The sequence below is a fragment of the Eretmochelys imbricata genome, chromosome 1 (assembly GCF_965152235.1).
Source record: "Eretmochelys imbricata isolate rEreImb1 chromosome 1, rEreImb1.hap1, whole genome shotgun sequence".
Lineage (NCBI taxonomy): Eukaryota > Metazoa > Chordata > Testudines > Cheloniidae > Eretmochelys > Eretmochelys imbricata.
The window spans coordinates 268537863-268553977 of NC_135572.1; the positions used below are offsets into that span (position 1 = coordinate 268537863).

At 49.5% G+C, this 16115-nt stretch overlaps 1 protein-coding gene across 5 annotated transcripts in view; it reads left to right on the forward strand.

The window, feature by feature from the left end:
* Window positions 1-16115, forward strand: part of ZC3H7B (zinc finger CCCH-type containing 7B) — a 66209-nt gene that overhangs the window by 34045 nt on the left and 16049 nt on the right. For all 5 annotated transcript variants that reach the window (XM_077830642.1, XM_077830658.1, XM_077830657.1 and 2 more), the window contains exons 17-18: window positions 3661-3746; window positions 13598-13731. In XM_077830642.1, coding sequence (XP_077686768.1) covers window positions 3661-3746; window positions 13598-13731 — 220 coding nt within the window. The remainder of the gene's footprint in view (window positions 1-3660; window positions 3747-13597; window positions 13732-16115) is intronic.

A 16115-nucleotide genomic window follows, 5' to 3' on the forward strand; every position in this document is an offset into this window, starting at 1 on the left:
GGAAAGCACAGAAATATCTGCCTGCCTCTCGAGGTGCTTGTGTGGCCTGTCGTACTGATGGGTTCTGTAGTATTTAAGCTCCTCCCAAGTACATAAAAAGAGAAATTATGAATATAATCTCCCTCCTCAGCCTGGGTGCAAGTGAGTGTGTCTGTGTGTGAGGAGAGGACGTGGGTTTTGCATTTAGTTGCATGGGGGACTCGAACCATGCTCATTCCTGTTTCTTTGCAGGAGTGGGTGCTGTTACGTAGGGGCAGTCCCTGGGAAAGTTTTGTCTCTGGCTCACTCAAGAGCCTGCCCTCCGTGGCTGATGGTCGCAGTGAAATGTAGCTGCCATGGGAGTTCATGGTTACGGAGGGAGAGGGGCTGTCTTGGGGACCTGGGGCCAATCCCATGGAGACCTTTGACCAGCAGGGCTGGGAGCTTGACTTGGACTCTGTTCACTGGTGAGCCAGTGCGAGGGTGGCTGTACTGGAGGTGATGTGTTCAGTGACCCGTGTTGCTAAGCAGATGGGCTGCTTCATTTTGTAGCCGCTTGAGCTTTCTCAGGCTGTGTCCTAGGGCTGATGAATTGCACTTGTCAGGCCTGGAGGGGACACATGCCTGGGCCACGACAGCCAGATGGGTGCAATCTTCTGGTGAGTAGAAGATGGTAGTGGGCATTCTTTTGCCACCATCCAACAACACTTGGGGTTTTTTGGACTCCTCAGGCAGTTGCCCTCCATACTGGTGGATGGTACAGAGGAGGGTGAAACAGCTGACAATGTCAAAACGTAAATAGTTGGCTTTGGGTTTCAGCATTCCTATCCCATTGAGATGCTTGGGCAGTTCACGCCTCTCAGAGCCATTGTTTCTGGCTGTCTGCAGACTCAAGAGGACAGCACTGTTTGCACTTGGAAGGTTTTTTTACACAACCACAAGGTCAAGAAATGTAATTTTAAAACTAAAAAGAGTTTTGAGCAGGATCTTCTGGTAAGAGGTTGGTTTTACCCTACATTCTGGAATTGCAGAATGCATGAGGGCTGGGAGAAGTGGACCCAGAATGACATGATGCAGTCTTTCCTGGGGGCTAACACCACATTGTATCAACAAGGACATCACCAGCAAAACACTGATTTCAGCACCAAACACAGGGCAGCTGCTGCTTCAGAGGCATTTCTGGGTGTGCTTGAATAATAAAAATGCTTATCTAGTGCTTTGGATTTCCTCAACGCACTGTACAGACTTTAACAAAATGAATGCCCCAACATGCCTGGGAAGCTGCCAGACGGTATTATTTCACAGATGGGGAAACTGAGGCACGGAATGTTCTGACTTGTCCATTGCCACGCAGCAGGTCATAAGAAGTATAGAGTTTTCTGGCTTCCGACCCTCTGGACTACACAGACTCTCAGAGCCGAGAGAGCATTCACAGGGTACTCTGTAATAGCAAAGCTAACATAACAGCTTTCAGTGACTGTAATATATACAGCTTTGCTACCTTTCTGTATAAGTGGGGCTTTATCAAAGCAACCCTCTGGTGTTTTTGGTTTCAGTGAGCTGGAAGTTGGTCAGACATCTTAAACATCCTTCATACGCCATCTCTAAACTGCACGGCAACAAGATAATTAGGCTTGGCATTAACCCAGCTAGTTAAAGATGTCTCGCCGCATACTGCTCCACTGACTACATGCTTGTACGCCTGCTAGAAAATTAACAAGTTCTCACTGTTCGGTGCTCTGAGACTCTTAATGCTGGTTGGTTGTCTCCACGCTGGTAGTGTTGGCAAAGGCTTTGGTTCAGATCCTTGAACCCATCGAGGAGTTAACTCCTGAGATAAATTGTGACCAAGGCAATGTTTCCGTAAGAGTCTTTTTCTTACCAACTTGATCAAAATTGAAAAAAGGACGTTTATTTTGAAACGGGTGTCTACACACAGACTTGCAGCAAAGTACCACGAGGTGTGAATTACACCTGATTTAGTTATTTAGTGACAGTTTGTGTGTAGATCAGCCCTTGTGGCTTGTCTACACGCACAAATTATATTGCTTTACCTACACTACTTCAGTTAAGTGTCACATCCCTCTTAGACTGGAGATAGTTTTATTGGTATAAATGTGCTTATTCCTCTTCCTGTACAGGAAAAGCTATGCTGGTATAAGGTATCTCAAGATTGATATAACTGTCCACACTAGGGGCTATACTGGTAAACAGTCATACCCTAACCAATATAGCTATATCGGTACAAAAACTGTAGACATTTATCTTCAACCAAATATGTGAATGTCTTGTTAATGGGAGGAGCCATAGTTGGTATCCAATAAAATGTACGGTCTGTTGTTTGGGTTTTGGTTTTTTGTTTTGTTTTAAAGTGGATTTGTTGAGTCCCTGATCAAAACTGGGTGACTTTCCATAAACAGACAGACTGAATCTAGGAGCCAGGAATTAGCTTAGATTTTCAAGATCTGTGAGAGACTGGTTGACTCAGGGGAATGTGATATACAGCAGAACCTCAAAGATACAAATTCCAGAGTTCTGGACACCCTCTGGAACCGGAAGTCATCAGGCAGCAGTGGAGAGACGGACACCCCCCCCACCGCCATATATTTACTGCCTTGGGGCTTTAGCCCCAGGGCTCAAGGCTTTGTGGCGGGGGTGGAGGTTGGGGTTGCAGTTGCATGGGAGGGGGAGGTCAGGACTCTTGGCAGGGGGTGGTCAGGGCTTCTGACCCTCTGGAGCACCAGGGCTCAGGGCTTTAGATTGGGGGGCACTGGGGTGCGAGGCTTCAGCCCCACAGCTCTGCTTCTGGTTTTGTGAGGGTGCTAGGGATCGGAGCTTTAGCTACAGGGGGAACGCTGGGGTTGAAACCAGCCCCATGCCCCAGTGCCCCCTGAAGCCAGGAAAGGAGCTGCGGGACAGAAGCCCCAACAAACCCTATGAGGTTGGAGCCCCGAGCTTCAGCACACTCTTTCCCCCCACCCCCGATCTAAAGCCCTGAGCCCCGGTGCTCCTGATGGTCAGAAGCCCTGACAGCCCCCCCCATGGCTGAAGTCTGTAACGTCTTGTTCAGAGTTACAGACAGCCTCCATTCCCGAGGTGTCCCAAACACTGATGTTCTATTGTATGCAGCCTTTCATCCTTAAGGCACCAGCTCCAACCCAGCTGCAGGTTGGTAGTAATGTACGTGGCTTCTGCTGGCTGGTCAGTGCTCCGCATGACATTGTTTGGTGGATCTTTTTTGTCAAGATTTTGTAGAACAAGTGTCCACATCTTAAAAACTGCCAGCAAAGGAGCCAGTGGCTGTCTCAGCAAGAAGGCCAAAGACTGACTGAATCATGGAGGCTGAATTCTTCTCTCTCTCTGCGGTGTTGATTCACATGGGCGAGAGAGAGAGTGTATGGAGGAAATTTGAACTTTCTTGGCCTGCGGTGAACCTGTTCTGGTGATAAGTAAAAGGCTGGCGTCTCCAGGGATGTGACTCCAGCACCTTTTTAGCCTGTAAACTAAAGATCCATGTGATGCAGGCATGAACTGAAGCATTACTAGAAGTGGAGTCTTGGACCGGTGGTGGTGATGTGGCTCCTTTTCCCCTCCCTCCCTCAGTGCCTTTGACGCTCGGGTGCCTGGGTCAGCAGACTGGTGTGGGGATGCTCAGTCGTGTCTCTGCTTTGTTGTTCTCAGGTATGACCCATGAAGATATTGTCCAGGAGTCTAAAAAGTACTGGCAGCTAATGGAGGCGCATGCCAGCAAAGCCACCAGCAGCACGGTAAGAAGCCACGGGGACCCTGGGACTGGTTTGTGTTTTTTTGGAGCTGTTACTTGCACCTGTTCCAGTCAGTTCTGTGCCCTCCCCACCAATCAGAGAGAGAATATGGCGCTGCCAGGGCCCCCTTTGCCTCCCGTGTGCTACAGCGAGCAGGGTGGGAGTGAGCGCATGACAGCGGCCTGGGCTGGACCTGAAGTTCTGCAGGGAAGGGTGAAGCCCTGCTGTTGCCACACCCCAGTGCGAATGGTGCTCTGCACAGCCATGGAGAGCATAAGAAAGGCCATACTGGGTCAGACCAAAGGTCCATCCAGCCCAGTATCCTGTCTACCGACAGTGGCCAATACCAGGTGCCCCAAGGGAGTGAACCTAACAGGTAATGATCTAGTGATCTCTCTCTTGCCATCCATCTCCACCCTCTGACAACAGAGGCTAGGGACACCCTTCCTTACCCATCCTGGTTAATATCCATTAATGGACTTAACCTCCATGGACTTATCTGTTATAGTGCTAGCCTTCACAACCTCCTCAAGCAAGGAGTTCCATAGGTTGACTGCACACTGTGTGAAGAAGAACCTCCTTTTATTTGTTAAATCTGCTGCCCATTAATTTCATTTGGTGGCCCCTAGTTCTTATGTTATGGGAACAAGTAAATAACTTTTCTTTATTCAGGTTTCAGAGTAACAGCCGTGTTAGTCTGTATTCGCAAAAAGAAAAGGAGTACTTGTGGCACCTTAGAGACTAACCAATTTATTTGAGCATGAGCTTTCGTGAGCTACAGCTCACTTCAGAAGTGAGCTGTAGCTCACGAAAGCTCATGCTCAAATAAATTGGTTAGTGAAGTGAGCTGTAGCTCACGAAAGCTCATGCTCAAATAAATTGGTTAGTGAAGTGAGCTGTAGCTCACGAAAGCTCATGCTCAAATAAATTGGTTAGTCTCTAAGGTGCCACAAGTACTCCTTTTCTTTTTTCTTTATTCACTTTCTCCACACCACTCATGATTTTGTATACCTCTATCATATCCCCCCTGAGTCTCCTCTTTTCCAAGCTGAAAAGTCCTAGCCTCTTTAATCTCTCCTCATATGGGACCCGTTCCAAACCCCTAATCATTTTAGTTGCCCTTTTCTGAACCTTTTCTAATGCCAGTATATCTTTTTTGAGATGAGGGGACCACATCTGTATGCAGTATTCAAGATGTGGGCGTACCATGGATTTATATAAGGGCAATAAGATATTCTCCATCTTATTCTCTATCCCTTTTTTAATGATTGATTGCTAACATCCCGTTTGCTTTTTTTACTGCCACTGCACGCTGCATGGACGTCTTCAGAGAACTATCCACAATGACTCCAAGATCTTTCTCCTGATTAGTTGTAGCTAAATTAGCCCCCATCATATTGTATGTATAGTTGGGGTTATTTTTTCCAATGTGCATTACTTTACATTTATCCACATTAAATTTCATTTGCCATTTTGTTGCCCAGTCACTTAGTTTTGTGAGATCTTTTTGAAGTTCTTCACAGTCTGCTTTGGTCTTAAGTTATCTTGAGCAGTTTAGTATCATCTGCAAACTTTGCCACCTCACTGTTTACCCCTTTCTCCAGATCATTTATGAATACATTGAATAGGATTGGTCGGAGGACTGACCCTCAGGGAACACCGCTAGTTACCCCTCTCCATTCTGAAAATTTACCATTTATTCCTATCCTTTGTTCCCTGTCTTTTAACCAGTTCTCAAGCCATGAAAGGATCTTCCTTCTTATCCCATGACAACTTAATTTACATAAGAGCCTTTGGTAAGGGACCTCGTCAAAGGCCTTCTGGAAATCTAAGTACGCTATGTCCACTGGATTCCCCCTTGTCCACATGTTTGTTTGACCCCTTCGGAGAACTCTAATAGATTAGTAAGACATGATCTCCCTTTACAGAAACCATGTTGACTTTTGCCCAACAATTTTATGTTCTTCTATGTGTCTGACAATTTTATTCTTTACTATTGTTTCAACTAATTTGCCCGGTACTGACATTAGACTTACCGGTCTGTAATTGCCGGGATCACCTTTAGAGCCCTTTTTAAATATTGGTGTTACGTTGGCTATCTTCCAGTCATTGGGTACAGTATCTGATTTAAAGGACAGGTTACAAACCATAGTTACTAGTTCCGCAATTTCACATTTGAGTTCTTTCAGAACGCTTGGGTGAATGCCATCTGGTCCTGGTGTCTTGTTACTGTTAAGTTTCTCAATTAATTCCAAAACCTCCTCTAGTGACACTTCAATCTGTGACAGTTCCTCAGATTTGTCACCTTCAAAAGATGGCTCAGGTTTGGGAATCTCCCTAACCTCGTCAGCCATGAAGACTGAAGCAAAGAATTCATTTAGTTTCTCTGCAATGACTTGATCATCTTTAAGTGGTCCTTTTGAATCTCCATCGTCCAGGGGCCCCACTGGTTGTTCAGCAGGCTTCCTGCTTCTGATGTACTTAAAAAAACATTTTGTTATTACCTTTTTGAATTTTTGGCTAGCTGTTCTTCAAACTCCTTTTTGACTTTTCTTATTATATTTTTACACTTAATTTGGCAGTGTTTATGCTCCTTTCTATTTACCTCGCTAGGATTTGACTTCCACTTTTTAAAAGATGCCTTTTTATCTCTCACTGCTTCTTTTACATGGTTGTTAAGCCACGGTGGCTCTTTTTTAGTTCCTTTACTGTGTTTTTTAATTTGGGGTATACATTTAAGTTGAGCCTCTATCATGGTGTCTTTGAAAAGTGGCCATGCAGCTTGCAGGGCTTTCACTGTAGTCACTGTGCCTTTTATTTTCTGTTTAATTAACCTCCTCATTTTTGCATAGTTCCCCTTTCTGAAATTAAATGCCAGTGTTGGGCTGTTGAGGTGTTCTTCCCACCACAGGAATGTTAAATGTTGTTATATTTTGGTCACTATTTCCAAGCGGTCCTGTTATAGTTACCTCTTGGACCAGATCCTGCACTCCACTCAGGACTAGATCGAGAGTTGCCTGTCCCCTTGTGGGTTCCTGTACCAGCTGCTCCAAGAAGCAGTCATTTAAATTATCAAGAAATTTTGTCTCTGCATTTTGTCCTGAGGTGACATGTACCCAGTCAATATGGGGATAATTGAAATCCCCCACTATTATTGAGTTCTTTATTTTGATAGCCTCTCTAATCTCTCTTAGCATTTCATCGTCACTATCACTGTCCTGATCAGGTGGTCGATAATAGATCTACTATTATATTCTTATTAGAGCATGGGATTACTATCCATAAAGATTCTATGGAAGATGTGGATTCATTTAAGACTTTCACTTCATTTGATTCTCTCTAACATGAGGCATCGCTTCCGGCATTCTCAGTCACAGTGAGGGCTGCCTTCCCCCCGCTGTGTGCCAGGGGTGGAGCAAAGATGGTGCCTGTTGTGATGGGGGGGGTGGGGGTGGAGGGAAGATGAGAGGTGAGTCATGAGCGTAGATAGTGGGGGTCACACAACATGACCGTCCTTCATGTTGCCTCTGCCTCCATCCCCTAAAACTTGATCTTTATGTGGACAACATACACCAGCAACTTCCTCCTCCTCATGCTCTCTGCCCTGTGGCTGGCCAGCCCCTTGCAGAGCTTGAACGCAGTTGGGATGTGCAGTCCGGGGTGGGTGGCACCAAGGTGGGACGGTGCTTGGGGCTGGCTCATCTCAGTTAACGAGAAGCTGCAGAATTATCAGCCATTTTTTTGTTGGAGTGGGGATGTGACACCCCCAAATCACCTTCTCCTTAATAGACACATTGGAGGCTGCTGCTGTTTCAGTGCACTCCCAGCAGCTGCAAGCTGCTGCTAGGGGTGCATTGCAGCAGCAGGGTCAGCCCCCACTTTCTAACTCTTTCCCCCCCTCCCCCCGCCTGCTCCCCTCACTCACCCCGGGGCTCTCGGGCTGGATGGGGCTCCACCTGAGCTACCTGGTGCTGGGCACCATGTCACAGCTCCTCTTCCCAATCTCGAAGATGCCACCCGACTCACCTTAATGGGCAGCCTGCAAAGCGGGCAGCCTGCAAAGCGCTGGGACTCTAGCAGCAGAGAAGGAGAAGCAGCCCCATGTAGTGCGCGGGGGAGCTCAGCCCACAGCCACCCTGCTGCTTCCTCCCTCCCCGCGCTGCATGGGTACATGGTGAGTGCTGCCACCAGGGCGAGCCACTGCCTCCTTGCTGCTAGGCGTCCCGGCGAGAGGTGGCATGAGAAATCGGGGGGGGTGGGCACATGACCCTGCATTCCCCCTGCCCCTGTGTCGCCTCTGCAGGGAAGGAGGGCATCCCGCTAATGCAAGCCAGATCCCGTGGGGAGCAGTAACTGTCATACGGGTGCCAGGTTCAAACACACCTTTTAGGGTGGAGGAGCCCATTTTTAAAAACAAGTCCAGGGACATTCAAGCTCAGGTGCTGGTGAAGCTGGTCATGCCAGCCAACCAACCTGGCTGCAGGGCAGAGCAAATGGAAGGCATTGCTTGTCCCCCTGGTCGTACTCCTCCTCCCCACCAGGCTTTCAAGGCAGCGCTGACCCTGAAGAGGGGTGTTTAAGCAGAGAGCATTGCTCCACGCTTGCTGCCTCCTGAGCTGTAGGGTCTGGGTGGTGTCAGGCAGACCTAGCCCTAACCACGTGCCCTCTACCTTGGTGGTGGTGGCTGTTTGCATTGTGGAGCAGAGCCCAGCTGGTGAGTAACCATCTGAGCCCAGCCCCGCCCTGGGGTCAGATTAAAGCTGCATTAGAACACAGAGTTCTTTCTTCTTTACTTGTCTGGTGCAGCTGACAAGGTGAGAAAAGTAGGAGCAGAGTCTCTTTATGCCTCCAATCAAGGCCTTGGCATACAAACCCCACCGGGGGATGCCTTGTTAAACCCTCCTGCCACAAGGGGGGGGGGTCTTGGCTTCCATCTGCAACATACCGAGGAGTCGAGTGGCTCACCCAGGATGTAGGGGCTGTGCCTGGGTGGCAGAGCAACAATACTTTGTTGGCAGTGTAGAGACCACAGGAGCCAGTTCCCTCCCTGCAGAGCTGAAAAGCTAGAATCCAGTCGGGTGAGACCCTGAGCGTCCTCAGCTCCCATCAGAATCACTGGGAATTGAGGTGCCTCGGCCTAGCAGAGGGATTAGGTCCTAAAATGGACAATGTACAAACAATAAAGACAAAGGTTGGGAAGTAGGAAATAACACCTGGAATATGTGGGTTCCCCTTATTGCTAAAGGCCTATAGCAGTGACATGTGCAGTGCCAGGATCAGGAGGACATCAGTGCCTGTGGGGATTGAAGACCAAGCTGACAATTTCCAGCCCCCTTTGCTAACGGTTTCATAAAGCTGCATGACAGCCAGGCGCTGAGTTTTGTGGTGGTGTGCAACATAACAGAGCTGCAGGGCCTGTGTCGCTGTGTTTGTCGTGGGACATGTGGGATGTATTGTCAGTGTAGCTGGAAGGTGCTTGCTTATCACGTCGTCCCTTGTCACGAGCGTGGAGCTGGTCGGTGCCCCAGCCTGACGCCAATGCACGGCATCGTTTGTGTCTTTAAAAAGAGAGAGAGACTGTCCTACAGTCAGTTAAAGCCACATGCGTGCCTGGCAGCGCACCACAGCTCTGGCAACAGTGAGTGTTCGGACAGTAGGCTCAGGAGAGTCAGCAACTCGCTGCTGCAGACTGCAGGGCAGGGCTAGCCCATTCGGCAGAGCGAAGTTTGTTTCTGCTTTTATTTTTCTCCAGCCTGAGCAGATTAATCTGGCATAACATCCACCCAGCTTCACAACTCAGCTGCATGGCAAAGGCAACTTCCCAGGAGCACTGTGCAGACTAGCCCCTCCTCCCACCCTTAACTTAAATAGCTCCGATGTCAGCTTCTCAGGGTGTTCTTCAGACAGCAGGAACAAGGCATCTCCTATAGGGTTAGGAGCAACCTAAACTGTCACAGCAGCTAATTGAGCCCCAAAACCAGCTAGATGCCTCTGGCTGGAGAAGAACAGTGTAAGGCCGCAATGCTGTGCAGACGAGGAGGCTCACGCAGGAGGTGCCACATGCCAAAGGCCTGCTCTGCAGGCTAGTGCTGGAGCTCAGTCCCAGAGGACGTGGGGCTCTCTGGCCATTCACCCAGAGCTGGTCAGAGAAGTTTCTGATCAGAGTCTGCTGCAGTGCAGAAGCAAACGGCTGCTGGATGTGGGTGGGAGAGGAGGTGGTTTGGGGAATCTGCAGTAGACTTACCCTGGCTCCCGGAGGTCTTTGCAACTCCAGAAGTTACTGTGCCACATCACAGTGGCCAGCTGCTGAACAACATCTGAGGTGAGCATCAGAGTTGGTAGCTAGACACTCAGGGGAAAATGTGGGAAGGAGAATTTTTTTGCCTCCTTTATAATGTGTCTGGTGCCTTATTTGGAACATAAAGCTAAGAACGACCGTGCCAAAGTCTTGATTCATTTGGTTGCTACAGTTTAGTAGCTAACTTTGTTGTAGTCTTCTGTGTTAGCTTCATAACAATGGGCGCTGTTATAACCTGAAGCCCGTTTGACTGACTTAATGTGTAGCAACCTCTCGAGACCCTAATTTCCATGTCACGGCGATCTGTTTTATTACCAGTCTGCCAGACGTGTAGCATGTCCTTACAAATACAGCTGTGTATAGCAGCAGCTGCTTTGACTCTTTACGCCCAGTCCCCTCTGAGCATACATGCATGCTGGATTTACTGCACATGGTCAGTGAGACGTTCTGGGGATCACCTGCCTGGTTAGGGGTTTTGTCACTGCCTGCCCTGTAACCTTGTGTCCCTGTGCTGTGCAGCTATGATTCAATCCCCTGACACCAGCAGCCTGCCCACAAGCATAAGGTCTCACCCTGGCTTTCAACAGCCTAGGTGCTCCTTGCAGAGAGACCCCCACCAGCCCTTCCAGTCCCAAATTCATTCTCCCCCAGTTCTTAAGTACAAGATGCTCAGACTGTTCCCATCTGGTTCCTCACCCCTAAAGGCATGAAACCAGCTCCCAGTTATCCGTTCACTTTGGCCCCCACTCTCCACTCAGTTTGCACACTAGAGACCTGCTTGGGGTAAAAATAAACAAAAGTTTTGTTTGTTAAAAAAACACAGGTTCAAAGATGAAATTGTAAAGTCGTGAAAACCTGTACAAATTACATAGTAAATAAACATAGACACAACCTCCGACTTTACTCTTCTGTGTTAGATAAAATCCCTTTTCAAATACAAGTTACCTATTGCCCTAAAACAGTTACTCCACATACCCTCTAGGTATAGAAGGGATCCAGCATTCATGGACAGCCTCCTGCCTAGATACTGTCCCTCAAGTTCTGGAAAAAAAAAAACTTTAGGCCTGGTCTACACTGGAAAATTAGGTTGGTTTAACTACGTCGCTCAGGGGTGTGAAACATCTACGCCCCTGAGCGGCATAATTAAGCCGACCTAAGTCCCCATGTAGACAGCCCCTAGGTTGGCAAAAGAATTCTTCTGTCAACCTAGCTACCACCTCTTGGGGAGGTGGATACCTATGCTGACAGGAGAACCCTCCCGTCTGTGTAGGTGGCGTCTACACTGAAACACTACGGCAACAGAGCTGTGCCACTGTCGCCTTTTAAGTGTAGACGAGCCCTCAGTCTCAAGCCTGTTTTTAAAAGGTTTTTTTCCCTTTTATTTTCTCTCTGTCCATGATGACTCCTGCTTAGTCAGAGTGGGGAAATTCTTTCTTGGCTTGATAGCCAGGCTGTCTCTCTGCCTTCCCGTTATCGCTAATGGTCCATTGTTGCCTTTTTCTGGGCTGAAAAAAAAAAGCTGGTTTCATGTTAAAACACCTGGCTTGGGTGGTGCCCCTTTCTGCTTGACGGCTCACTGCCCTGCTGTGAGATGTAGTACAGCTTCTGAGCAGTTTTCTGTACACATAGAGTCATAACCTCATTCCGTGTACATATCTCATACTGACCAGCAAGTTCAGGGCATGACGAGCTTTTGTGAAAGACCTTATTCGATAGATTTTGCATACTGTATTATGCTGTAATTCAGTTGGTTTAACTGCTCATTTTGTGGGTTTAAACCTTCTCTTCTCCTCTTGGGGTGTCTGGATCCTGATTGTCACAGTAAATATTCACGGTCTTTGCACTACTCACATCAGAAAACTTTTGGTTAGCTCCTGCCTGAAGTTCTCGGAACAGGAGCCAAACACTGTTAGGACCTTTTCAGCTAATCCTCTCAGGTCCCTGAACATTGTCATGCTCTGGATCTGACATGTCAGTCTGGCCTGTCGGGTAGAGCTAACCTGCATCTCATGGTTATGTTGGGAAATATACCACATGGCAGGATAATACAGCAGACCTTGCAGGGCTGGTGAAAATGAATATGCCACCAGATCTGCCTCAATCAAAAGAACTGAGTCTGCTAACTGGAAGCCTGTAGGTCCGTAACTGAGGTACAGTTGGGCTCTGCATTGTCCATTGGACCTTTCCACCTGCCAGATATTGGCCCAAACGTCCCTAAGATCCACATTGCTGATGAGCAAACTGACTAAAACCTGCTGCTCATGGAGATTGTTTGCTCTCTGGTAAATGCCCAGCATAGGAAAGTCAATATGGGACAGCTGGTGCAAGCTGGTTAGCTGGCACAGGCAGACAGTCACGTGTACTGGCACAAAATCATTGGGCTCCGCAGCCCGCTCGCCTCTAGGGGCATTCCTTTGGGAATTCCGCCTTGGCTCTGGATCCTTGGCTGCACCCCAGGTGGTTGGCTGCTAAGCACAGCTCCTTGCATCTGCATTTGCTTCTTCCTTGGGAAATGAGCTGTAGACTCAAACATCACGTGTTCCCTGTTGTTGCAGGTATAAGTGCCTGAGTTAGTGGCGCAAATTCCAAATGTAACTCTGCTGTAAGTGCGTGGAAGAGGCAGGTACAGAATTCAGGCCTCTTGATTGCAAATTGTGTATCTTAATCATATGACCGTCCTTCCTCCCTAGACAGCATGTGAAAGGACTGCGGACATTTTGTGACCCTTTCAGCTAGGGATCATGATGTAAGGGCTATGAATTCTCAAGCGTCGGGTCACATGTTGGTTAATAGGCTGGTGGGTTGAGTCTGGCTGTGCAACTCAGGGCACAGGAACCTCAGGGGTGGACAGTCTGCCCAGAATGGAGTTTAGAGGCACAAGATGGGGCCCGCATCATCCAGCTGTGACCCAAAAGTGGGTGGCGGTGGCTGGATGTAGTGTGACCAGGAGACATGTTGATTCAGTGCAGCCTGGGGGGCCTCCTCTGCTATCAGAGCTCCTAATGGGCCCAAATTGTGACTTTAAACTGCTTTCTCCAGATAGACAGCATCCCCAGGAAGTTCAGTGCAGATGCCCCCTACCCTCCCTGCGAATGAATCCCCACCCCTTGTCTGCAGCTGCACCAGTGGGTCCGGATTGAGCCCTCGGTCAGCGCTAGTGGGGTGTGTGTGTGTGTGTGTGGGGCCTGGTTACGTGCATTGTGAGGTGGTTGTGTCTTCCTCTGAAGACCTGGGTTTAGCCATTGTTAGAGAGAGGGTACAAACAGGAGGGATCAATGGCCCTATATCATATGACAAGAGGTAAGGAAACCAGACTAAACTGACCATGGTTTGATCTGATCTGGTATCTTGATGGACCAATGGCTTGTGCTGCCAAATGAGAGCTCAGTCTGCCTCTGTCTTGGCTTTTATACTATGCTCTTTGCTGTAGTGTACAAGTGCCTATGGGGAAAGGCATCTATCCCAGGGCATACGCATGCATGTACACAGTAATGACTGGGGCAAAGTGTTGAGGTCCATTTGCCTGAATCCTGCTTCTTCATGTGATCCTTCACAGGCTGCCCCCCGGGCTCCGACGTCAAGCAGCTTTGACCTCCAGATGAAATTTGTTTGTGGCCAATGCTGGAGGAACGGGCAGGTGGTGGAGCCAGACAAGGACCTCAAGTATTGTAGTGCCAAAGCCCGCCACTGGTGAGTGTTCCTGCCCTCTCCTCTGTCTCCCCCGCTAGCCTCAGTGCAGGATTTCCCCCCGCCATGTATTCATTCTCCAGTGCTTTGTACAGGCTACTTTGAAATATCTGTGAGGGCTTCCATCCTGGCAGACTGTTCCCTTGAGGAGACTCTTCCACAGTTTAATAGACATCACCATTAGCAAACATTCTTTGAGTGGTTTCAGAGTAACAGCCGTGTTAGTCTGTATTCGCAAAAAGAAAAGGAGTACTTGTGGCACCTTAGAGACTAACCAATTTATTTGAGCATGAGCTTTCGTGAGCTACAGCTCACTTCATCGGATGCATACTGTGGAAACTGCAGAAGACATTATATACACAGAGACCATGAAACAGTACCTCCTCCCACCCCACTCTCCTGCTGGTAATAGCTTACCTAAAGTGATCATCAAGTTGGGCCATTTCCAGCACAAATCCAGGTTTTCTTTGAGTGCTTGCTTGTGTCGATTCCATTCTAGGTGTGCACACACCCATGTGCACGGTTGTTGGATATGTTTGTCTTAGCAGTATCCGTAGGGTCGACTGTGGCGCCCCCTTGACTGCCGCGCTCATACGTAAGTATATCAAGTACCTCCAGCACTATGCCATCTGTTACCTTTTACTGCCAGGGGTGGTTAGTCAGAGCACCTTTCCTTGCGTAGCAAGGGCTAGCAGTTTCATTTCTTCTGACTTCGAGCCTTAGGGCCTTGTAAATAGTTGTTTATAGTAGTTAGTGTTAAGTAGCTGTTAGAAGTTAGAGTCCCAGAGGGGACTTTGCCCCTGGCGGGGCACGCCCCGGTTTCCAGGGTTTAAGCCCTGCATGGACTGTAACAGGCCTATGCCTGTAAGTGACCCTCACAGCAGCTGCCTCAAGTGCTTGGAATCACGTGGAGGACAAGTGTCATATTTGTAAAAAAAGAAAATTTGACCCAGGACTCCGAGCGGGATATTTGTTTCCGGGCTCTCCTCATGGAGGCTGCCCTTCGTCTGGTTTCCGAGCCGTCCCACCAAGAGTCACCTAGTACTCAGCCTCAGTGCACAGCGCACCTCCGGCACCGCTCCCCGTCACCGGTGCCCGGAAAGAAAACAAAAAAGTACGGCTCCCCGGTACCGGGCAAGAAGGGCCATGGGGCATCAAGCAAAGGACCCAGTTCGGGCCAACCAGTCGCTCCAGAGCCATGTGGATGCGCTTCCCGTTCAGGGCCCGTAGCCCCTTAAAGGAGCCACCACTGACTCCCAGGAGGGTTAGGGGACCTAAACTTCTGGCGGCATTGACGCTTTCCCAAGCTCCCCCAGCACTGAGAGAGTAGAGGCCTCCTCCCGTGCCACAGGAAGTGGCAAAGGCTCCCTACAAGGGCAAGACAGCCACTAAGACCCCTCCGGGGGTAGTGGAGCTCCACCAATCCCCCAAGACAAGGCAGCGCTCTCCATCTCTGCATCGCAGATCTACAGCATCGCAGCCCAGATCCTCTGGGGCTCGCCCTCGGTCAGCGGCACTGCGATCACGGTCCCCACCATCTCAATGCTGATCACCTAGGGGGAGGCACCGGTCTCCATTCTACCGGCACTGTTCACCCTCCCGCCAGTCATCCTCTCGGCACACATCTTGGTTGCCTGCTCCGTGGGAGCACTCCCCGTCGCGATTCCAGTCCCCTTTATGCCGGCACCAGTCTCTCTTCCTCCTCTCCCCCACCCCCACCCCCCCACTCCAGGCACTGGTCTCTGGTGGCGACAGTCAGCAGGCAGACACAGGCGGTGATGGCCCTGCCGTGGTCACCGGAAGGGGATTGCTCTGGCATGGAAGGGCAGTTCAGCCCCTCACCAAGACCCCACCAGCGCGATTGGGCACCTGATGCTGTGTTGACATCTACAGCGCTGCCTTGGCAGCGTGGCCGGTGCAGTGGCCTTATTAGAGTGCATGGGGCATGCTGGTAATGACAATGCCCCCTTCACACTGCTCATCTGCCGCCACCTGGAGCAACAGCCGGCGGCACCGGGTTAGGTGCATGAGACCTGCTTGGAGGTCGGAGTAGGGGAGACGGCATCCACCCCAAAACCCCGCTCCTCCACGGGGGGATGATGCTCCGGAGCCTCCCCCAGCAGTACAGTTGTCGTCCTCAACCCTGGATGAGGCTGTCCCTTGAGGGCCAGCCCGCCGGACAGTTTTAGAAGAACACCAGGCCCTGCTTCAATGGGTGACCGAGAACTTGGCCCTAGAAGTGAAGGAGATGGCCAGGCAGGTGGACACCTTGTTCAGTGTCCTCTCAGCCTCTACCCCTGCATGTGTTGTACTTCCAGTGCATGACGGGTCCTGAAAATTGCCAAGACTCTCTGGTAAATCCCGTCGTCCATCCCTCCCACTCCAAA